The 24,031-nt window shown below is 37.2% G+C and overlaps 1 protein-coding gene across 1 annotated transcript in view; it reads left to right on the forward strand.

Annotated features, from left to right (window-relative positions):
- Window positions 1-1,138: 1,138 nt before the first annotated feature.
- The window catches only part of LOC104077007 (BRCA1-A complex subunit BRE-like), a gene marked incomplete at its 5' end in the record, with an annotated part of 40,294 nt that continues 17,401 nt past the window's right edge, over window positions 1,139-24,031 (forward strand). Inside the window, 4 exons of the mRNA XM_009578067.1 lie at window positions 1,139-1,238; window positions 3,219-3,289; window positions 4,827-4,909; window positions 21,568-21,721. Coding sequence (XP_009576362.1) covers window positions 1,139-1,238; window positions 3,219-3,289; window positions 4,827-4,909; window positions 21,568-21,721 — 408 coding nt within the window. The remainder of the gene's footprint in view (window positions 1,239-3,218; window positions 3,290-4,826; window positions 4,910-21,567; window positions 21,722-24,031) is intronic.

Raw genomic sequence — 24,031 nt, forward strand, 5'->3', positions numbered from 1 at the left:
CAATTGATTAAGGTGCCTAAATACATCTCTGAAGTTACCTTATTTCTGTGGATTCCTACCATTCATATTTCCAGTCTGTGCATGGACAGAGTTAGTATCTTTGTTCATATTATTTCCTTCTAGGGGATGAACAAAATCACAGAATCAGGGAATATAATCATAATACAATGTAGGCTGCAGAGAACCTCTGGAGGTTATCTGGCCAAGCGCCTCCTCAGAACAGGGCCAGCTTAGATCAGCATGCTCATGGCAGTTGTTCAGCTGAGCTTCGAGCACCTCCGAGGACCAAGATTCCCCAGCCCCTCTGGGCCTGTCTTCCAGTATTTGATTACTCTCATTGTGAAAACGTTTTTCCTAATAGCTAACCAGAACTTCCTTTGTTGCAACATGTCTGCATTGCCTTTCATCCTGTCACCATGCACTTTGGAGAAGACTCTGGCTCCATCTTCTCAATATTTTTCCATTAGATAATTGAAGGCAACAATATGCCTTCAAAACCAATATGCCTTCAACTCTCATCTTCAATATCCCCCCCTCTCCAGTGTTCTCTTAAGACTGAACAAACCCATTTCTTTCAGCATCCCCCTTCACATCATGTACCTAATAATCCTTCTGGCCCACTGCCGCCTTGATCTAGTAGGTTAACATCTGTGTTGTATTGGGAGGCCCAAACTGGAGTAGATGGCATGATTGACATTTGCATCTGGCCATCTATTACTCCTCAGTCCAAATTATTTTGCTTATTCTTAGCTGGTTTTACTGAAGGTGGCTTTTTGAATAATTCAAGACTCAGAGTCCTCTCCTCCCACAAGAGCAAGATATCTTAACTACAATGCTGCACATCTTATTGATGAGGGCTAAGAAACAGAACTGTTTACAACGAAAAAGCTATTTCCTGAGAGAATGCTTTGCATTAGTGATACTCTTGATTAAAGTAGTTTAATTACAGTGGGTCATGGTATAACCTGTTTTTATAGATGGTATCGCTCAATACTTTTTATATCGCCACAGCATAAAATACACTTCCTCATTATGGCCCTCTGACTTTAAGAATAGGGAGAGAGGACAGTGTAGAAATCGCTTTCAAATCCCAGGGACTGTACATGTAATGTACTGTTAAATTAACTTCTGTTTCTAGTGCGCTTGGAGGATCATCTGCCCTTCACATCCCAGCCTTTCCTGGTGGAGGTTGTCTTATTGACTATGTACCCCAAGTATGCCAGCTGCTAACAAACAAGGTAAGTTAGTAGAGAGAACTCAGTTTTTCTTTCCCATATGTGCTGTACTGTATTGCAGTAACGCACTATAGCATTTCCATAGGCATAGTTTTTCTTTTGCCAGGTAGTCCAAGCAGGGCATACTTAAGGTGAACTACACAAAGAATGCCTTCTTGATAAAAGTTGAGCACCTATGCAGGGCATTGAATATAATGACTCTTTTAGGTAAACAGGGATGTTTGGGATCAGATCCCAGAGTGGATTTTTCTTATTGTGACATGTTACGATTTAGGATAAAATGTTGTATTGTACAACACTGTATTGTAGCATACTGTTTTGCTAGTAAATACAAATGTGAGGTTTGCATATTATTTTTCCAGTTGGAAGATATCTAAGTTCTCATACGATAGTCATCATTGTAGGTTTTGAGTACTTTCAGTGATTTTCTTCTCAGATGTTTCATCCAAATGAACTGAATCAGCAGTCTACTTAGATGTTTATACAGTAATAGCTACTTAAGGTTGCTGAAAAGGTTGTGTTCCGGTTAGCTTTCTTAAACAAAAAAGAGTGAGTATAGTATTTTGAAAGCTTCTCCATTATTGAAGTGTAATTTTCAAAAGAAAGCTTAGGGGCCAACATCTAGGAATCTGCCTATTACAGACCTCCTATTTGTATTTGTATATTATTTTTACCTTCATTTGTCCAAATGAGGAAAATAATTTTCTCTTTTAGAAAAAGTTCTTCAAAATGTGTTTCCATAATTATATTGGAATCTATCTTTAAAGTTGTTTTTATTGTGGTTTTCCGTTAAAATTACTTTCTGTTTTTAAAATCTACAAGTACACAGGACTGTTTTTATCCTTTCTTAAACAAAGTCCCTTAAGCAAACTTATCATATGTTTTCCTTTTCCCAAAATAACATTTCAGATCCCACACAAAGCCTTCAGAATAATTGTAGGTTTTTTATAAAATGAAATAAGTCTCAATTTATAAATAGAATTTAACTTTAAGGGGTACAAGATAGCTCTCAGCAATGATTGCATCAAGGCTTTTTCAAAAAATTTAGGAAAGCATTTGCCAGCCAAGGAATTCTAGTATTATCATAGCCAAGAAAAATATTCTTCCTGTTCTTTTTGTGTTCAGCGGGGGAAAAAGGTTTTTAAAATGTTAGTTCTCATTCTGGAAGGCAAAGGGATTTACATAGGGAATCACATATGGAACCATACCGAAGTAACCAGTTGTAAACCAGATGCTCTTGCAGCCTGACAACACATGCATTGTTTCTGTTACGGGTCAAACCCTGTTCACACTGTTCTGCTAAGTAATCCCATTCAAATCAATAAGAAAACATACATGGTGAGAGGAGCATTTTGCCTTAGGTCTTCCAAGTTTAGCATTGTTGGATTTTGTCTGTGCCAGGATGGAAGTCCTTCAAAACCCAGAATGCCTCAGAAATTGATGCTCACAGTTGAGTAGGTGGCTCCCTGAGTCAGCACAAAACCACTGAGAGAGCTTAGTGTTAAGAAGATTCTGTTGGAGGTGCAGTCTTCAGAAAACACCCAAGATCACTTGTGAAATATTTTTTTTTTTTCTTTTATAACCAGAATGTTATTTTGACACTTAACCAACTGTCAGTTCAGGTAATTATGATTTGCCTATTGCAGCTTCCTGCTCAAATTTCAGCAAGGCAAGGTCGCTCATTTCTTTTCTTCATTCTTTATGTTGCGTAGTTAAACAGGGCTTCAGTATATTGTGAAATACTAAGTTTCACTTAGAAGTGAGTGAAGAGATTTCCTTACAAGATTTTCGGTGTGCAAGATCCACTGTTTGTTTTAAAGGAGTTTTAGGATTCTTTAGGGAAATCATGCAAGCTAAATGTAGGATTCAGAACTACTACCATGTCAAATGTAAATCTTCCTTAACAAGGAATGTATGACAAATTGGGATCATTGGCTTTTTTTATCTTTCTGTAGCTTTGGATTTGTTTGCTTCTTTTTTAAGGTACAATATGTTATTCAGGGATACCATAAGAGAAGAGAGTATATCGCAGCTTTCCTGAGTCACTTTGGAACGTAAGTTTTCTTTTGATGCATTATTTTCTGTAGCATGGGGGGAAGTGTTGTTTTCTGCACATGGTCCTTGGTTGTGTGACTGCTGTCCACTGGATAAGATGGAATCTGCTCACTTTTCACAGAATGATGTGTATAGATTGTCTCTTTGTAGCAGTACTGGAATGAAGTTCAGTGTTACTTCACTTCTGTGCCAGTTGCCAATCTGATTTTGCTAGAAAATAGCTGGTTGTGGGAAAAGGACAGTAGGGGTTTTCTCCTCGTGCAAAAGAAATGTGCTCATTTCTGAATAAATGACTGGAGGGGTCTTACAGTAATAGGCAGTGACTGAGGTGGGAGGATGGGGAAGTGGGTATGGTTGCAAGCCTTGCAGGAGCCAGAAACCACTGCTCGGCGTAAAGGCAGGACTGGGAGACCAGCGGTCGAGCAGTATCTTGTCTCTCTCGAGAGAAAGGGTTGTTCGGTCCTGTTGAATTCCTGCAGTTCAAAGGTCGGTGGCCTGGCATGATGACACGTTAGCTTCACAAATCAACTAAACAGGGGTGCCTTGGCACTCTGAAGGGTAGGCACTTTGGTTTCCCACCTAAATCCTGACTTGAGCGAGAGTTCAGCAGCCGATGCGAGAGGGATTGCCTGACCAGTAGTGCTTTACCTCATTGTGAGGAGGGGGTTTCTGCTTCCGAGTGGTGATGCCAAATGACATGGATATTTGGGAGCCCTTCAAATCTCAGGTCTCTCAAGTGATGGTAGGAAGACAGGTGGCTTCTAGCATGCACCCGAATTTCATACAACTATAGATAGATAATAATGATTTGAACTAGACATATGAGTAGATAAGAGAGTCGATGCAAGCTCAATCCTTATGAAAACAAGATATTTCTTTTTCTTCTGAGAAGACTACAGTATAGAAATGGCCCAGGTGTGCCTATGATTTTATTTCATTTGTGAAGTGGTTCATGAGTCCTGATACTGCTTGAGACTCTTAGAGAGTACCGACTCCTGATGGTTGAAACTTTTAATCCATCTACTGAACAAGTCTTCTAATTTCATTTTTTGTATGCTCTTGTGCTTTGCCTTTTTTATATATACTCTTTTGAATTTTCAAATTTAAACTCTTCTCAGCCTGCACATTTTCAATTTTACCCTGTCACTTACTACAAAGTTAATAAATAATCTTAATCTGAGTAACATACAAGGAATTTGTGTGTATACAGTTTTTATCAATTTAGTACTGCAAATGCGTTAGCAGGTCTCCTTTCATTCTAAAGTGTATTTATCTAAACTGAATATGGCCTTTCTTCAGGTAGAAACTCCAATACCACAGCATAAATAAGAAGATTATTGAGATTAAAAGTTTAATCTAATTTTCATTTAGCTAGAAAATTGTAACTGTTAATAAATAAAGCAAATAGTGGAATGTTCTGAACAAACAAACAAAAAAAGCAATCCCTGTAATACAGAACGTACATATTTCTTGCTCAGTTTTAGAATGAATGGTAGGTAAAAATTGTATTCATTTTTTTGTATTTTTTGTTGATAGTGGTGTGGTGGAATATGATGCAGAAGGCTTCACAAAGCTTACTCTGTTGCTGATGTGGAAAGATTTTTGCTTCCTTGTTCACAGTGAGTAACACTTTGCCCCAGGCATAAATGTCTATGCTCTTGAAGATACAAGTTCAAAAGGGAAAAAATACAATTACAGGAAACAATTTAAAAGTTTTAGCTATTTTTATCCAGTGCTTAATGTATATTTCATGTGACCATGACACTTTGAAAACACAAATTCCTGATTATATTTGGAGAAGGGGAGAGGATCCACATCGATAGCGTACTGCCTGCTTTATAGAACACCAAAAGCGTCGTGGGAAGGTTTTCTGGTAATTCGACTCAAGATTGAGTTCACAGTTGTAACTCGTTCTTTCAAAAGTGTCTATAATGAGGACCAATACTATACACAACCTGGGAATACCTAAAATCTTCTGAAATTGTCAGGAATTAATGCATTCATAGTGATAGTGAAGACACTTTAATAAAAAAAATTCATTAAATGACAAATAACGCTATACTGTTGTTAGGAGCCAAAAGTTATTTCTAGACAGAAACTGTATAGGCAAAACTGTCTAACAGTTTGCTACAGTATGTAGCTAGATCTGCTGTCATTTGAAATTTTTAAATCAAGATTGCATTACTTTCAAAAATACATTCTTAATTAAATAAATATATAGGAATTACTTCATGTAGAAATTAGTAAGCATGGCTTTGTTACTACCTTATTCATGTTACCTTAAGTAGCAACTATTATTTTTCCCTATGGTGAGGTGAAATTCACAGGTATCAAAGATATTTTGGTCTGGGGAAATTCAGTCATGTTACCCTTTATTTTTTATTGTTACACTTCTCATCTTTGTTTAAAATAACTACAGTGCAACCTGGGCAGCTGCAACATTGGTGTTTGTTAACACTCTAGCGCTGGAGTATTTGAGATTACATCATTTTTTATTGTGGGCTAGCTTTTCATGTGGAAAACTAATGATGTCTTAATGACATCATAGAAATTTGTCCCAGAGTTTTTAAAGCAAGAAGTGGGGATTGCCATTGTTCAAAGAAGTCGTTCACCCTGTGTTGTATTGGAGATCATAAAGAATGGTCTCACTGATGCCTTTCTTTTTATCACTTAAGATTTCCAGACAGTAATGACCGTAAGAGGTCTGAAATTAAAAAACTTCCATTATATTAGTATGATTTATGTTGTGGAAAAGAAAGAAAACTGATTTTTTTTTTTAAAATTGTCCTTATTACATCTTTACTTACTCTCCAACTACAACTGAGAATTGGTCACTGGGCCATTGTCTTCCATGAGATGATACTTCTTTATGTACAACCTGCTTGAAGATTTCATTCCTTTCTTACTCCCCAATATGTTTGGCTTAATTTTATCGGTGTTAAAATTCCTGTGGATTTGATTTTTGCTAATCTAATCAGTTAGATTTCAGGGAAATCAAAATTCAAATTTCTGTTAAATAACAGAGTTGGTTTTAACTGTGTAATATTCAGAGTGCTCAATTTAACTGGCACAAAAGCTACAATTATAACGAATAGTTTATCACTATGTATTAACCCTGTGGCCTTAGAAATCATAGAGTGGCTTTGTAAGCCATTGCATCACCTACTTGTTGAACAATCCACTGCAAAAACATTTATGTTCCATGCACTGAAGGATATTGCAATGAAAGGACCGAAACCTGCACTTCATTTCCTGAGTGAAGTAATGCAGGCTTTCATCTCTTAACCACTGACATAACTATGTATATTATGGTTGAATATTTAGCAAGCGTCTGATAAAATGTCTGGGAGAGAGAGCCGTAAGTTGAAAACTGTTCTACTTTATATATTTACTATACTATGTAGAGAAAGTATTCAGAGGAGAATAAATAGGTCAGTATACAGCAAGCATCGTGGCAAATCAAATGAAAGGAACCAAATTCTACCTTAAAACACAGAAGAACTACCTAATTGGAAACGTAATCATTAGATTAATGCAGCTGCTGAAGTTATTATATTAGATCAAAGAGCAGTCAAAGGAACTGTTGCTTTAGTGGTTTAGTTTTAAGAATTAATCAGGTGCTTTCAAATGTATGACAGAAGAAATAAACATTCAGAGAAGTTCATACATCCACATGGAAGTGGAAATCATTAATCAGGCTTAGTGCTTTTGATATTGATACTGTTATGAGTAAGTCTCAGTATGAAGCTTTGTAAGTAAACTTCAATATACTGCTGATTTCTTTCTCTTCTTGTTTATAAATCAGCTATGATTAGTTTTTGGAGACAGATATTTCTTCATATGCTTGTTCCTGCACACATTCTGTGTGTTTACATCGTATATAAATGTAAACACAAGTTACATTATCTGTGCATAATTAAGAATTAAGTAGCCTTATTGGTATGGACACAGGAATAGGACTCCAAAGTGACCTGTATATAGGCTTTTCAAAGATAAATTTTTATCATACGAGATTTTTAGGTTATCAGCACAAAGGAGATTGACAGAAGATGGACCGATTGCAATAGCAAATGAAACACTGCTTGTGTTAGTGGTTATTTAAGACATTTTGAAAAGGACAGATATTAAACTAAAAAGGTTTTGTTTCATTGAACAATATTTTGGGGGATGGAGAATGTTGGAAGCTGCCAGCATTTATATCTTAAGTTTGTATGGGATCTCAGACTTAGGTGAAGTTGGTGGGAACACTTGCTGCCACTGACCTTGGCTAACTGTAAGGGATTTCAGGTTTTGTGTTGGGTAATGCCAGTGACCCAGGAGGTCCAAAGTGCTGGTCATGTAAAAGCTAAAGTTTAATTAACAAGCATTTTTCCTATGGGAGTGCCAACTGAAGTAGCTTTTTGTCCACTCTCTTACCTGTCTGTGCAATTATGTGGTTACCTCTGTCAGAGAATAGATCAGACATAGGCAGCATCTCAGCAAAAAGGAGGTTTTTACACAGGAAAGAAAAGCAAGCAAGGGGCCTAGAGCATTAATGGGGTTATAGGAGGTTATACTTATGAGTATCAGGCTTTGGGCGGACACCCGCTTCTGGATTCAGGGCTTTTTGGTGGAAGTCATCAATGCCAGCTTCTGATGCATTGGATATTGCTATCTGCGCACATTTGTCAGCACAGCAATTTGTGCCAACGCAGTCAACTTACGTGGTTTAAATTGATGGCCTGAGCTAAACAATTGGGGTTCGCTCACATAAACCTCTTTTGGATCTGGATTAGCACATCTGTCCACAGCCTCAGAAAGCAGCTTGTAAAATAAAGACACAAACAAAGAATTTTTGGTAGCCATGTTTGTCAGATGAGGCTTGGGTGAAGGGTAAAAAAAAAAAGAACATTTTGGGAAAGAGCATTAGTAGCTGGGAAGACAAGTTTACACTACTGTGCAAAGAAAGTACAGTTTATTCTAGTAGTGTTCAGAGAAAGAGGAATGTATGTCCACTCACTGTAAATAAACAAAATTGCGTTGAAGAAGTAATTCCTTCTATCAGTTCCCTTTCCAAGCAGAAATAACTCATTAGGCTTAGGTACTGTTTTAATCATTCAGAAGAGCAACAATAATCCTTAGAATTCAGGTAAATGTTAATTTTTCAGGCACCTGGTGTAGTTTAAGATGTTACCTGCCCTTTAAAGGAGATTGCCCCACCTCTGGAAAGTCAACAGAACAGAACTAACGAGCATTTGTCAGCCCCTTCATCTATTCCTCCAGCAGCTGTTTAAATAAACAGGTTAGACTTTGTGGTAGTAAATGGCTAGCAGGGAGGTTTGGTAAAGTCTTAAATGGAAGATTTTTCCTAGATGAACGTGTGTCTGATTGCTTAGTGTTTGCTATTTGGGTTTAGGAGAGCTTATGTGAAAAGGCAAAAGTATTTTCTTTCATCTAAGATTGTATTTATTGTTCTTTTTGAAATTGCTTCTGCATATTCCTATTTGAAAAATCACATGCCTACCACACTAACTCCACAGTCACTGAGATAATAAAAATGTTTGAGAAATAGTTTGTTTATCCGAGCAATTTAGAACCCAGAACATGCGACTGTTTCATGTAAACATTCCTGTAAATATTTCAGTAAACCTTTATCTGCCCGTACTTTCGGCCATAGAGCCCTCTCTGTTCTATAGGATCTATAGATCTTGTTAAATGTAAACGTGAGAAGTAGCTAGTGTTTGTTGTTTTGATACAGTATTTAATGCAGTTGGAATATGCTCAATGACTCCTGTGTGCTACTGGAGTATGAATAATCATTTGAGTGGGGTTGGTAGTTTTAGAGATATATTTTTTTCAGTTTTCTGTCACATAAGACTTGCTCACATGCCTTTTGGAAGCTGAAAAGAAGATAGTTTTCAAGAGTTGCTCTTCTTCATCAATATCAGTGCCTGGCAGTCATGACAATTAGCACGTAAAATTCCAGGAAAAAAAGCTTTGGAGGAAATTAAGATTGCATTGGCTCTACTTCTTCAGGGAAGTTAGTCTGATTATGAAAGAGAAGTCTCTTCAAGAAAAGGTATGGAAAAATAAACTGTTGTCTGGCCGAGTTGTTTCCTAAAAAAGGGCCAAGCATTGAGTGGAATATTTACATTAGATCACTTCTGTGAGCTTTTATCTGATGAGGTGTTTTGGCTTCCTTACCTAGTGCTTTTATTTTGTTCTTCTCATTGTTCCTTAAATGAAAATGGGAATTTATGACTCCGTGAAAACTAAGGGAGAAGGAAAAAGAGAACATGACAGTGTGATTAACAAGGTATAGGAGAATGGAGTGATGTCTGGTAGTGTCAGGAAAGCAAGATAGTTCAGCAGAAATGTCAAGCATAACAAAGTAAATGTTTCAGGAGTTTTGTATGAGAAGTTCAATGCTGATCAAAAAAGTCTGCAAAGATTGTATAGGCATGTCATTTTGTTCTTAAATGAGAAACTGGAGATTAACAAAGCCCCAGTGATGTAAAACTGGCTGGCAGAAGTCAAAAGCCATTTGGATCTTATGCTTGGGAGTAATTTTTTGACTGTTCAGTAACCAGATAAGTGTGTCTCATGAGGCGGTTGTTTCTTCTGACTCTCTCAGTACTTTCAGTCAGTACCACATATTTCTTTGAATCTGGTCTTGAAAGTTTCTGAGCGTATGTCGTTCTGCCTAGAGCAAAATATACCCTGAGCAGAGGGGGTCTCTTCAAAACTTTATACATTGTTTTAATCACCACAAAACAAAGCATTCTCTGACATTTCCTGTGTAGTGAGGTGCATATCGCTTAACTGAAGGCAACAAAAGCTGCGGATACGCAGCAGTGTGATGGAAAAGTAGCCTGAGTCACAGGCACACAGTTCTGCACTTAACTAGGCATAGGCAGGGGCTAATCCCAGGACTGAATTGCAGCATTTGGAAAATTAATTAGCCTTTTGCTGATCATTTTTCTCCGTTGCGTGTTCTTCTCCTTTATTTCTAAGGGACACTGCCAACTGGATTTAGTTTGAAATTTGTATTGAAAGCTGATAATTTAATTTTTTGTCATTAAGGGTACGTTAAACATCGTGTTCCTTTCATTACATCCTGGGTACTTGCATGGGAGCTGAATGAGATTTTCTGTATTTAGGTATTCATAATGGATGCATGTGAACCTGAAAACAGAGGTTTTCTTTTCCTCTTTCTCTGTTTCTCTGTGTTCATTTTGTAATCATGTCACTCAGTATAAACTAGTTTTAGGTTCGTATTTATAATTCTGCTGAAAAAGGGAGAAAGGGCACAAGGCAATTCATAGAACTTGGTATGAACAGCAACAAACAGGAAACAACTCTCGTGATAGGAATTAGGTTTTACAAGTATTTTATGATGGCCTGACGTGTGTGGACTGGTAAAGTATTTTTAAGTGTCACTTTGCTGTGGATGTTACCTTTTTAATTTCTGAGAAATGCATGTATTTGCCATACTTCTAAAACTGAGTATATTGCTGTAGACATTAATTGATGTTCTTCCAGGAACTACAAGCACTTTAACAAATGGACTGAAAGGTTTTGTAATAACTGCTTATAAAATTGCACTTTTCAGAAAAGTGAACTGTTGCTTTTTCTTATCTAATAGATATATCTAGAGTACTACTACTATGTGCCCAAGTATGACAGATAACTAATAAATTTTCAGAAAAGATGCCTGAGATAGGGAACTGATATAATCCTATTTTATCCACTTAATTTTTGAAAAAAAGTAATTAGGTCACAAAAAGTCTCTGACAGAGTTGGGACTTGAGTACAGATTGTGGTACTTTTTCTTCATACTCTGTGTCTATGTCTTGTGTCTACACATTTTGACATTCTCTCACATGGCATTCACAGATAGTTTTTCTCTAAGGTGAGAACTACGTTAAAGGTGTGAGATACAGCAAGTTGAAAATTGCTCGTAGTAGCAAGTAGAAAGCAAATATTTTGTTTTCAGTCTGGAAAGGAGATGATGAGCGTGGGTTTCACATGGATCAGTCATGGGTTTAATACCAGGCAATGCTTTCAGAAAAAAACGGGATAATAAAGAACACCACAGGATTATTAAAGATATGAAATTGCTAGAAATAAGCACTGCATCAAGAAAAGAAAGATTTTCTGAATCCTTTTTCCCTATCTCCTTCCTCTTTCTACCCAATGACAATTACTTTGTCACCAAAGTAAACTTTTTCTGAGAATCCATATGTGACATAGCAATGGCACACGAAGGCGACTGCTACATGCCTTTTATGAAATAGATAAATATAATTTACTTTTGAATAATAAGAAATACACCTTGGTTTAGAGATAGAACTGGTCACAAAGATGCTTAAACGTCTAAATGGGGGAAGGAGGGAGTGCTTAAGCTGGTTTTCTGACTCCTTTGTCACCAGTTCCCCTGCCCCATTCAGTAGCAGTCCCACATTTTCCCTAGTCTTCCTTTTGCTGTTGCTGTTCCTGTAGCAGCCCATCTTGTTGTCCTTAACTCCCCTTGCCAGATTCAACTCCAGGTGAGCTTTGACATTCCCAACCCGGTCTCTGCATGCTCAGAGCGTGTCCACATCTCATGTGCTTCCTTTTTATGTTTGAGTTTGATGAACAAGGGAGCTTCTTGTTCATCCATGTAGGCCTCCTGCTACGATTGGTTGACTTTCTGCTCATTAGGATGGACCATTCTTGAGCTTGGAGGAGGTGATCATGGACCCCTCTTCTCTCCAGGACCATTACCCATAGGATTCTTCCATGGGAGAAGCAAAATCCCTGAATGGCCCGAAGTCTGCTCCCTGAAGCTTAGGGCTGTGATCCTGCTATTTGTCTTGCTTCATCATCAAATGGAGTATTCACGAGAGCACCAAAAATGACTGGTAGTCTAGAAAGCGTGGCTTAAAAGACTATGTTCCACAAACTAGTTCTTTAGGTCATGAAAAGGCAATAGAAAGCTAAGCTTCTAGAACTGTGAAAGGTGGCTTCGAGGGCAAAAGTGATAAATTGTAATGTTCAGGAGTGGGAAGAAGCAATGGGCCTATATTGCAGTAAAGTAGATTTCAGTTTAGCTTTAAAAATATCTGGAGTGGCTTAGTTGGCTGGTTGGGTCAGGCAGGATTACACTGCGTTGTGATTTGAAAGCTGTAAGCCTGCATGGAGCAGAGCTTGAAAGAACAGGATAGCATGTGTGTCAGCAAAGGGTCCTTTTGTGTCAGCAAAGGGTCCTCTTGACCTTCAGGATAATGTCACGCTGATCACAGATGACAATGAAATAAATCAGTTTCCTTTCAAATCCCAGGCAGCATTTAAAACAGGAAAAAGAACTTATTTGCAAGCCTCATAAGCTTAATAAAGTGTCAGTGAGAGAAGCCAATGTTTTTGCACAGCTGCTTTTCAGGTAAAAACATGCTTTAGAAGTCTTCCTGCCCTGCTGGAAAGTAATGTAAAACTTCTCAGCGTTTAGCAGTGCGTCTCTGTACTGGGAAGGCAGAGGAAAAGTTTTCGCCTTTTCTCCACCAGTTACATGCGACGGTCACCAGCTTGTGCCAAGAAAGGGCACAGCTTGCTTTTTACACCCATAACAACTGCAACTGTATTTAAAGTATAAGCCTCAAGCAATTCAGATGGAGAAGAGGCAGCTTTTAGTAGCATCAATCTCATCAGCACTTAGAGAAGTTACTATAGAAACTGTTACAGCAGAAACAATAAAAGGAAATAAAAACGGAAGGGGGAGGGAATGAAGATCTTCGAGAATTTGAAGTAAAAATAAAGCAAAATAGATGTCACTAGCTGAAGCTAGTGAGATAAAAATAAAAAGCCTTTCTTTTAATTAAAATAATCATGGTTACAGGAATTAGAGAAGGAAAAGACCTGGGAGGCCATTATGCCATTTCTTTGGGCTCGATCTAGGATTATGAGATATTCCATGGGATATTTTTAGGAGGTAGTACAGTCTTGCTGGAAAAGTCCAAAAAAGTGTGACATAGTTGGGTTGGGTGATGACACTTCAAAGCAAGAAGACATTATAAAGCGGTTTTCGGGTTAAGTTACATCACTTTTTCATGGTGTCTGACCGCATAGCTGGAAACTGCTTGAAGAATATCTTGATCTGATCTGTTATTTAGTTCCTCTGTAAGACTAAACAGAGAATTAGATACTCTGTCTGCAGCACATGACTGTAACTTAAGGTATTTAAACTATTTTTGTCACGTTTTCTTAAAATGCTGGTTTTGTATGAAGGATGGGGTACTTAGAAAGATACAGGTTATGATAAAGACATGGGATGTTTTTACAACCGTATCATTTGCCTGTGTTGAAAGAAAATCAAAACAATAGTAATGATAAATCTAGTTGCCATTGGTGCCTAGACTATATTGTAGTTCTCATTATCAGTGGAATGAGAAACACAAGACAGATACAGCAGTGTCATGCAATCCTCTTCAAATAAAAATATAAATACTTCATATTTAAAAAAAAAAGAACTAACAAACCAAAACAAAGAAAACTAAGCGATAAATTTATTCTAGTCTCATTGAAATCCACAAGGAAGCAAATCTGCTCTCTGTGATGTGTTGAACAGTTCAATCCATCACAGGTAATTGTTTCCATTAATCATAAAGATTCAAGGGCTGTCTAAGAGTGGAATGAAAGGTAACCACTTCTGTATTTGATACTTGGAAGTTGGCCATTTCCATAGATGTGATGTTGTCATAAGACGCATTATGGAAAGGGACATACTGTTGGTGCAAATATTTTGAAAAAAGAAGAACCAATTCTTATTTAAAATCTAGCCTGGACTGACAATAGCTGAAAGTTATTCCCGTCCAATTAAAAACAGAAGAGAGGAAAAAATAAGGAAAATTAGATTCCTTCAGGCATTCCTTAATGTTGTGATGAACATCACCAAAGTTACTGCAAACTGGGTATTTGCCAGCACTTTCAATAACTGCTGTCAGCAGCCTCATGTTCTGGAGGTAATGTGTTAAACCTGTGCTAAAGAAAAAGTTCCTCAGCAGTTTTCCTCCTTTCTTATCCAAGCTGAATTCTTCCTAAGGACCTTCTAATAACCTTATCTTCTAAACAGCTCAGTGGGCTCCCTTCCCATTCTGGAATATTATAGTTGCTGACAAAGGTCAAGAAGATCTTGTGTTGTTATGAGGATCAATCATGATACAAATGGACTGGCTCCTTAGTGAGTTACTCTGTTGCCAGACCCATTTCCATGTACAAAACAAGGAACTGTGAATTTCATACATTCACATAAATTGTCATAATCTCACACATTGCCATTTTTTCATTATTACAATCACATTTCAATGTTTATGTTCCATTGATTAATATTGTACATTCAGTTGATATATAACTGATGCAGTTAAGAAAAAACGTAGTTGTCTTTTTTCATAGTACTTACTTGTGTTTTCCTAGCATTTATTTGGAAGTATTTTGTATATAAGTCATCGTATTCATTTACTATGTAAGTGTTGACTTTGCCGATGGGGTGGATATTTCCCATAGCAAGGGCAGACCTAATTATTTCAAAACCAGCTGTGATTACCAACACACCCAAAGTGCCATAAGTGTCTCAGCTAAAATTCCATAAACAGCTTTTCATTTCACATTTGAAATTTTGAAATGTTGATTTCAAAATAGCATCTTTCTGCAAAGAACCTGTTTTTCTCCAAAGGGATGTTAGCTCTAATAATATTTAACAAATTCAAATTCCTATGACTGTGCTCTCTTAACTTAAAGTCCCACACTAATGCCATTGATATGTTGTTTGTCATCCTTGCTCTCTCATTCTTGCAGGACTACATCATCACGCACCAAAGCAGGATAGCTGTGGCATTTAGTAATTCTATGTGTGTTTTGAGCCAAATTCACCTTTCCATTTTTTGCCAGCAGAACGTAGGCTAAAGGCCTTTAGCACACAAGAGTCGAGGAAAGATTCACTAGGCAAAATAGCCTGAAATCCTGCCCTGCAGAGATTTGTGCTAGTCACTACAGTCCCCAAAATGCTTGCGGCTGAATCTGTTCAGGTTTCTCAGTAGGTACAGTGACCAGTATGATTCCTGAAAGGCCTTCTGTACTGGAATTTCTGTGTAAAAACTGAAGATAGCTGCGTTCCCTTGAAGTTAGGTGAAGATTTTTCACCCATCATACAGGCTGTCTGGAACAGCTTTCCCATAGGAGAAGTCAGGCCAGAAAACCTACTAGAAATTTTTTTTTTAAAATAGAGCTTGATAGATGTGTAAGGAGCATTATATAATATGGTATCTGTGTTACCACCATGTTGCATTGTAAATTCACATGGGTCTCATCCACATTAACACATCATGAAAACTGGAGAGCTCTGAGTTCAAGGAACTTTTCAGTTTGAGGCAGTGCATTCAAATCCACAAGTTGTTTTTCCCAGCAGTGTGACCTCAGTTGCAAGTAAAGGCAGAGAGAATGTGAAATTCACTGAACCAAAAAAAGAACAACCAAAAAGATGATGAATATATACTAATAAGAGACAGTTCTGGAGCCTGGAATATGTGTTTCCTGTTTCCATTACTTACTTCATCAGAAGTACTTGAATGCAGAGGCAGTCTCTGGCCAAAGTTGGATGATAAGTAAGGAGTGAGTCAGGGAATTTCGGGAAGAGAACGGATAGTATCAGGCTAAGATTGTTCCGTGTTCTCTGGAGATTTGGGTTTGGCACATCTTTCCTGTACCCTTCTTGTTTTTCTTGTGAAATAATTTAAACAAAGCTTTTCACATGTCCAGTAATGATTGATTCTGAAGTACTTACGATGGCAGTCAACATTGGAAGGAGTTGTGTTTGGCTATATAAAGTATTATCTACTATTAAGCCTCAGAAGAATTGGGTCCCACAGGCTGGCACTCAGCATCAGTGGACAAGTTGACTGTCCTTTCATTCCTGGTCTGGAATCCCTAAGTAGCCTCTCAACTCATGAAGGTGCTGTGAAACAGTTTTTTAAATATTTTTTGTAGCTATCATCATCTCTTACGATGATTAGAACAATCCCATTGAAAAGCTCATGCTGAAATGAATACATATTTAATCAGAGCAAGGCTTCATTGTTGTGCAGTAAATAAATGCAGAAGGGTAGAGTCTGTCAGATGGGGCAAACCAGAACAGTGTCTCCTTTGGCCAGCTCTGTCCAGCCTGGGAACTGAACTGGAAAGAATACTGTGTTATCTTGTGTTTGAAGGCGGCTCCATAAAGCAAGTAGAGATTGAATTAAGGTTGTGCAGGCCATGAAATCTTGTAGAAGTAGAAATCTCAGCAGTAAAATATCCAGATCAGCCAGTGTTTATGAGTGCAAAACAAATTACAGGTGCAATAAGCTGCAGCAGATTCAAGCATCCCAAAGGTTAATAAGATAACCAGTATAGTACCATCCAAGCATTAAAACGGTGCATAACATTCAGTGAGTAAATGTTGACTTCTGTGAAAACAAATATCTAGATTTATCCAGTGCTGTACAAAGGATGAATAAACCTTTTCTCTAGAACAGGGGAACAGTATATGAAAAATTTTCTAAATATTACTATCTAAGTACTTTGAAATATTTATATGGTCAGCATGCATTTCAAGCATTGTTTGTTTCCCCTTCTTTCCAGTACTTAAAGGCAGGGAGTGATAAACCTGCCTGTTTCTTCTGAGCATTTTTCCCTCAGAAACCCTATAGCAGCACTGGTATATGCTTTTGCCGAGACATTCCTTTCACATTTCATACCCTGTTTAAAAAGCTATAAGATTAGATGCTAAAGATACTATTTTAAAGTTAATAAGACTGTCGAAATCAACTCTGTAGTTGTTGACGTAAGCATAACAAACTAGGTAACCTGTTCCAGATCTCAGATCGTTGTTATTTAAGAAAATGAACAATTAAACCGTACTGATTCATTGCACAGTTTTTTAGTTACTAAGGAATCAGGATTTTGGCTTTACGATAACTATGTTTTGAATATATGAATGCATTATATGCTAACTAAGTCAAGAGAAGCAAATTTGTGTGTTACTTCTCAATAGTTTCTTATGTTTCAAAAAGAGAGCAACTTCAACTATTTATAAACTGTAATTAAGTTTCTTTACAACATGACTCATTCTCAACAAGCAAGTCCTTTTTCTTTTGCTTTCTTATGAACTGTGTGGGAAAATTAGGGTTCAATCAGCAAAGAATTTACTCAATGCTTAATTACCCAAAACAGCCCTCCAAGTTCTGCTCACGTAGAGCTTTCATAAAGACGTGATTTTCCCCACACCATGGATTTCTAAAACTTGACTTTTTAAAAATGATCTGTAAATTGTAACATAGGAGAAAGCAGCATTTTACTATGGTAGTGGCTTCTTTCTCCAGTCTGCTGCTTTGAGCTCCTCTTGTATTAACAGTGTGATGCTTAGGAAAGCCAAAGTAAGAAATCATGAGGATTAAATTACTTTGAGCAGGGAACTGAATTAGAAAGCTTTACTTTCCTGAATGAGCTAATTGTTTAAATTTTCCAAAGGAAATGTTTCTATTTCTGTGAGAGAAGGGGTAAATGGGACTTCCTCTGACATAATTTTCATTTTAAATCTGAGTTTGACAGCAAGATTTTTACCTTCATAACCAAATATTACTGCTTAACTGCATGACTTGTATAAGCTTGCTAGTTGAAGTGACTCACTTACGTAGATGAAGTTATTTTTAGAGAGATAATTTGCACTGTTTAGAAGAGAGGGAAAAAGGGAGAGAGAGTCCTACTAAGAGCTAGATCCCTCATTATAGTTTACAGAGCTCGTGAACCCAGCATCCAAGCAAAAGATGACTAAGCAAGGGGTCTATTGGTACTTTCAGGAATTTACAGACATGAGTCATCTGCTTATTTTCTGCAGACATATCACCAGGGTACTTTGTGAGTCAGCTGTTATTTGGAAATAGTACTTGTATTCAACATGAATACGTTTTTGTAGTTCTTGGGTAACTAGCATGCCAAACCAAAGCGGGCTTTTATAGTTTGCCTAGTTCAGGTGTTGATTTGCAAAAGCGGTGCGTTGTTTTTAACTGTGATGCATTTTTCATGACAAAGTGTAAATGTTGTCTGGGATGTAATTATGATAACAGCTACCTTTGCCACCTTACGTGTGGCATGAAGGCAGATCTGATTTTGTATTAATGCACAGATTGAGAGTCAGATTGCCTATACAACCAGGTAAAAAGAAAAACTTTCTTTATCAACCTGTGCGACTATGAGCAGAATTTGAGCTTTTATCTTCAAAGCACCTTACTAGCGTTGATTATCAATGGTACTTGCTTATTTTTCATGTACGATAAAACGCTTCACCCCAAATCCAAGCATTCTGTGCACTCACAGTGTCAATGGATGGGCATCCACTGCGACGGAAGTGAGTTCTTGCCTTCCCTTCCTACTGCTAAAATAATAGCTGGCTACCTTGAGATGTGTATAACACTTTACAACTCAAGGCTGTTTCCTGTTTACTGGTCTTTTAGGTGTGGTTGTGTTCCAGAATTAGGGACAGTTTTTTTTTTACTTGGTCTGGACTCATCTCACACCTTGTATTAAGGAAACACTTGGGTTAGAAAAATGGGAGTTTGGCGATTTTAGGTGAAGGTTAGAAATCAAAGCAGGTCAAATTTTTCAAAACTCTATTGGCAGTTCAGGATGATACTGCTGTTAGCCAGATGTGGGATGCACAATTTTAAATCTAATTTGATTATCTGATTTAACAGTTTATAATGTAAGTAATTCCTGAAAATTCCTATACAGGTTTTGGTTAATAAAAGAGCAAAATGTTTTCTGTCATATTTTGGTGATACCGGTGTTGGAAAAATATTTTTATAAAAGAAAGGCTTCTTGTAATGAACGGAAACGTCTCTGTAGTGATAGCAATGTCTTGATTATCCATTTAAACAGCATTTCTAGTGCTAGATACTTTCTCTTATGTGCAAACCTTTAGTTTTAGGTAACAGGAAGAAAACTGCTGCTTGCCCCTGTTATGTAGACAGAGGTTTTCAAAGGAAAGTTAATGAAAGTTAGAAATTTTCAAGTTAAGTAAAAAGTTAAGTATAAGGACTGAACTATTACTCGAGTGTTTTGCTAAAGTTTGTTATTCCTTTCACACAGTAATAAAATACACAAGCATACAGAGTAGTTTTCCTTTAAGGAGTTGGTACTTAAGAAGGAAAAAGATGCACTAGAGGAACAGAGTTTAAGCACTCAGAGCTGAAGAAGTACATTTATAACGTTGAAACGGAGAGCCTGTCTCCTTGCTTCATACTCTTTTCCATGGTGAAGCCCTTCAGAGGCTGTGGTGCACACACACCGTCTGCGAGGGGAGGAGACCGCTTGCTTGCTGATAAATGGCCTCAATACGCCAATGTTTTCCAGGGTTGTTGTTTAATAATCATGTTATAAAGAGGAATTTGATGGAGCAATCTAACCTTTGATTTGAATCTAACCTTTGTTACAGCAGTGATCTGCCCTCAAATTACCAGAACTCTGCCCGTGTCATTACCACTTAAATATCTGCTGGAAGCTGCTGTGTGAGCTGAGTCACCAGGACTCGGGGAGTTATCACGTGTAGCTCAGACACTGGGTCATGAACTGAGCAAACGCTGTTGTCCACAGTGCTTTCTTGTATTTTGAGACTACAGCTGGAATATCACATTCAGTTTTGTGTACTTCAAGGCTACAAATAGTTTTACTTGTAGAGTTTGGAGGGTAATTCCGGGAAAAGGGAGCTATGGTTTGGCTGATGCACATCCAAGTATTCAGACACGATTAGAAAAACTGAAAGATGAAGGGACTAGCAGGGTGATAGCATAGGATTTAGAAAAATAAAATCTGTCTTTCACTGATATCTCAGTCTATAAGCAGAGAATTCAAAGGCAGTGGTCCATGAAGTATTTAAAGTATATTGCGTTACCAAGCATACTGGAGGGGAGATCCTGTTCCACCTGAGGATGGGTTCAGTCCTGTAATGTTCCTTTCTCTTTCTTAAAATTCTGTTTGTAGTGATTTTGCCACCTGCTTTGGCTCCTACTTCAGTTTTTACAACCTGTTTATTAAGTTAGGAGTCTTTCTTTCTCTTTAGAAAGGACTGTGAAGTCACAGAGAATACTGAGAACCCAGGCTCCTATGAATGAATTATAATCTTACTAATTTATTTCACTCATTGCTACACCAATAGGAAAAATTATTTAAGAATTACGGGGAGTTGCTGTTCCATTGCAGTGTTCTTTCATGGTGCAGAATTAAAGAATTGTGATTTGGAGGATAACAAAAAGTACAGTTGTAGGTGCTTTATAAATGAAGTCTACACCTTTAAAAGAAATGCACATTCTTCTGTTAATTTTGGTATTAGATTAGACATTTAATGTAAATAATTCGTCTGTTGTCATAACTCAGTTTAACTACAGATTTCTGAAGCATCCTGAAATTAAAAGTAGACCAAGAAAATCTTAAATATAAATCTAGCAATGAAAAAGTTAAGTTAAAAAAAAACAGTTTCTGACCATATTATTAACTGTTGTAGACTATTTTATTGTTCTGCCAGACCTGGCTGATCATGAGACAGTGATAAGCAAAGGGAACTAAGAGGTTCTGATTTTTATTTTTAGCGAGATATTTTGGGTATTAATGACTCTGCAGTGTGTTTTTGGTTTTGTGGGGGTTTTTTTGTCTAACAGATGACGGCAAGTTGAGATCTTTTCCAACTCATGTGACTGAATCTTTCTGCATCCTTTATCAAATCATTTCCCCACTTTAAGTCTCAGACAGCTGTAAAATGAGAATGATAATGCTTTTGATGTCCGTGGGGGCACTACAATGAATTGGCTAAAGCAGATAAAGATAAATTTGTTTCTTGAATGGGAAGCATAAACAGAATGTATTTTGTGAATTTTTGAAAGGGAAAATTTCACTATAAAGGAAAATACCGCATTATTTTTTCTATAACAAAATAGTCATGGTGTCAATGTTGCAATTAACATAGAAATACACTAGCTAAACATTTTTTTAAATTATGTAATTTACAAAAATGTTTTGATAGAGCAAACTGTGCCACATAGCAATATATTGGAATCATTACTTATAAGAAATGCAGAAGTATATTTTAGAAGTAATCATCAATTTCTCCTGTCACCTTTAAATCAATAGAAAAGAACGATATATTCCCAGTAAAAAAAAAAAAAAAAAAAAGGAAAAAAAACTGCAATGTTGTTTTCTTTTTTCTTTTTTTTTTCTTCCTTTTTTTTTTTTATTTCAGTTGACCTGCCCCTCTACTTTCCTCGAGACCAACCAACCCTAACGTTTCAGTCCGTCTACCACTTCACTAACAGTGGCCAGCTGTACTCCCAGGCCCAGAAGAATTACCCTTACAGCCCCCGCTGGGATGGCAATGAAATGGCCAAGAGAGCAAAGTAAGTCAGATTGCTGTTTCCTACTAAATATTCCATTTGTTACACGGTCATCTGTTGGTAGAAATTTCATGGATTTAACTGTACATTTCCAGTGTTATAAAAGCTGAACCTGTTTTTGTTCTCATATAGTCCTAGCATTTCCCATATACGAATATAGACAGACACTTTATTAATTATGCTTATTACATTAGTGCCAGAGGACTGATCAAAAGAAGACTCTTTCTGCTAGGCATTGTACGGGCACAGAGTGGTGACAATCTCTGCGCCAAAGAGCTTCCAATCTAAGTAGACAAGATAGCCCCCAGCAGGAGTAATCTGCATGAGAGCAGATTAAAATCCGTGGTTTTGTGTTGGCGTCGGGGGGACCCTGAAGGGAAGCATGCGAGATGGGGAGAGCAAGGAAGAAAAACCTGAAAGATACAGAATAACGCGGTAATAAAAAGACACGGAAGAACAGGAGGAGGTAGAGCAAACCACCAGTCCGGCATAGGAGGCAGTCCTATCAGAACTTGAGAAAGTTTTCTGAAAGTCTGAATATCTCTTTCTTTACTGCTTTTTCTGTTGGCTAGAAACAAAGAATCTCTGACTCTTTCCTCTGCAGTTTTTGTGCAAGCTCTTGTTTCAGGCTGGGGAGACACCACTTCACTCCGAGTATCCCCTTTAGTTAAAGACGACAGGACAGCCTCCCCAGTGTGGTTCCGTTGCAAGGGCAAGCTGCCGTGGGCAGTGGTGCCCCTTTTGTATACTAGATATTATCCCTGTCTTCTAATGAAGCAAAACAGATTTCACCTGAATGGAGCAATATGGGCAACAGCCTTGCTGCAGTATTTCCATTTTGCAAAGTGTAAAAATGTTACAACAGCAAGAGATTTAAGCAGGCTGATTATCAGTTGTTCAGCACATAAAGGCATCAAACTGCATAAATAACGAGGCATATTGGGATGAACGTTTTGAATGACAATCAGAAGATTAAATTAAATTAGCAAAGATGCATAAATAACAGTCGAATGAAAATAGTTCAAGCTGAGTAAATCAAATGAATGGCATGGTCAGAGACTGATTGTAATTTGGAAATGATGGAAGCAAACAACAATTGACTGAAGCATTTGCAGATTTTATACTAATTTAAATTTTATGGAGAACATCAAGTAACATTTGATTTTGGATTTTGATGCATTGTAACAGAAATTTTTTTGTTAGTATTTGGTTTTACTACTGTACTGTCTAGGAGAGCCATTTCTGATCAAATATAATTATTTTTTTTTTTTGTGGACTTGTTTCTTTTCTCTAGCAGAATATTATGAGTATTTTGTTTAAAAAACAAAACAACACAATAACTGCAAGCATTACTGTGGCTTTTTTTACAACAAATTATGCGTTACAAAATGCATTTCTTTTGCAGCTGGAAGCTTACAAGTACCTATGTGCTGACTAAGTGCATTCATTTATGAGCAGGTGGACTTCTCTGCCCTGCACTTGAAATTTAGAAGTATTATAACAGTTCTTTTAAAAAGCACTAAATGTGTACACTTATTGTAACATGTACTTTTTGTGAGGTTATTCACTCTTATGAGAGTTTTGAGCCTTTGCATTTAAGTTTTAAATTAGGTACGTAATAAGAGAAAGATGATGAGAAGCGGGGGAAGAAAGTATGCTGCAATGTCTGAAATAACTATCATTGAGCTGCAAAGAGACAGAGAAGCTGCTCTAGTTAAAAGCCCTTTGCTTGCAGGAACAACTAGTGATTCCTGAGTAGGTACCATAAATAAATCAGTATCAAGAAAAGTATGATGTTATGATAGTCTTAGCATATTTTAAGAAAGATTTTTAACACAATTGAGCACCTTATGTAAACAGTGTTTAAAATATTTGCTAGGGCTTCTTAGAATAGGTTAGTGTGTTTCAACACAACCAAATAACTTTTCATTCTACTTTATTTGTACCGTAGCCACGTTATGGACCAAGTATATGGGACTATATGTAGATATATAGGAAAGTGTTCTAATTAAATATATTAGTTCAAGCACCACGTCAAACATCCCAAATAAAAACAGAAAAGAAGTATACGTGATTTAACCTCTAGAAACAATGTAATTCTGCTCAGCTGAAGTAAATTTAGCCCTGGATAAATCAGAGACAACTTGTTTGTGTTTCTAAATGCTGTCTATTAGGTTTTGCTTATATGTAGTCTTTTTCCGTCGTAGCCAAATAGTCTCCCAAGTGCTTGGCATCCTTTGAGACGAAACAGCTCTGTTTATCTTTCTGGCCCTACTGTTCTAGGGCCACAGGATCTCCCACTTGACATTCTGG

This window comes from Fulmarus glacialis, unplaced genomic scaffold, assembly GCF_000690835.1.
Source record: "Fulmarus glacialis isolate BGI_N327 unplaced genomic scaffold, ASM69083v1 scaffold38495, whole genome shotgun sequence".
Taxonomy (NCBI): Eukaryota; Metazoa; Chordata; class Aves; order Procellariiformes; family Procellariidae; genus Fulmarus; species Fulmarus glacialis.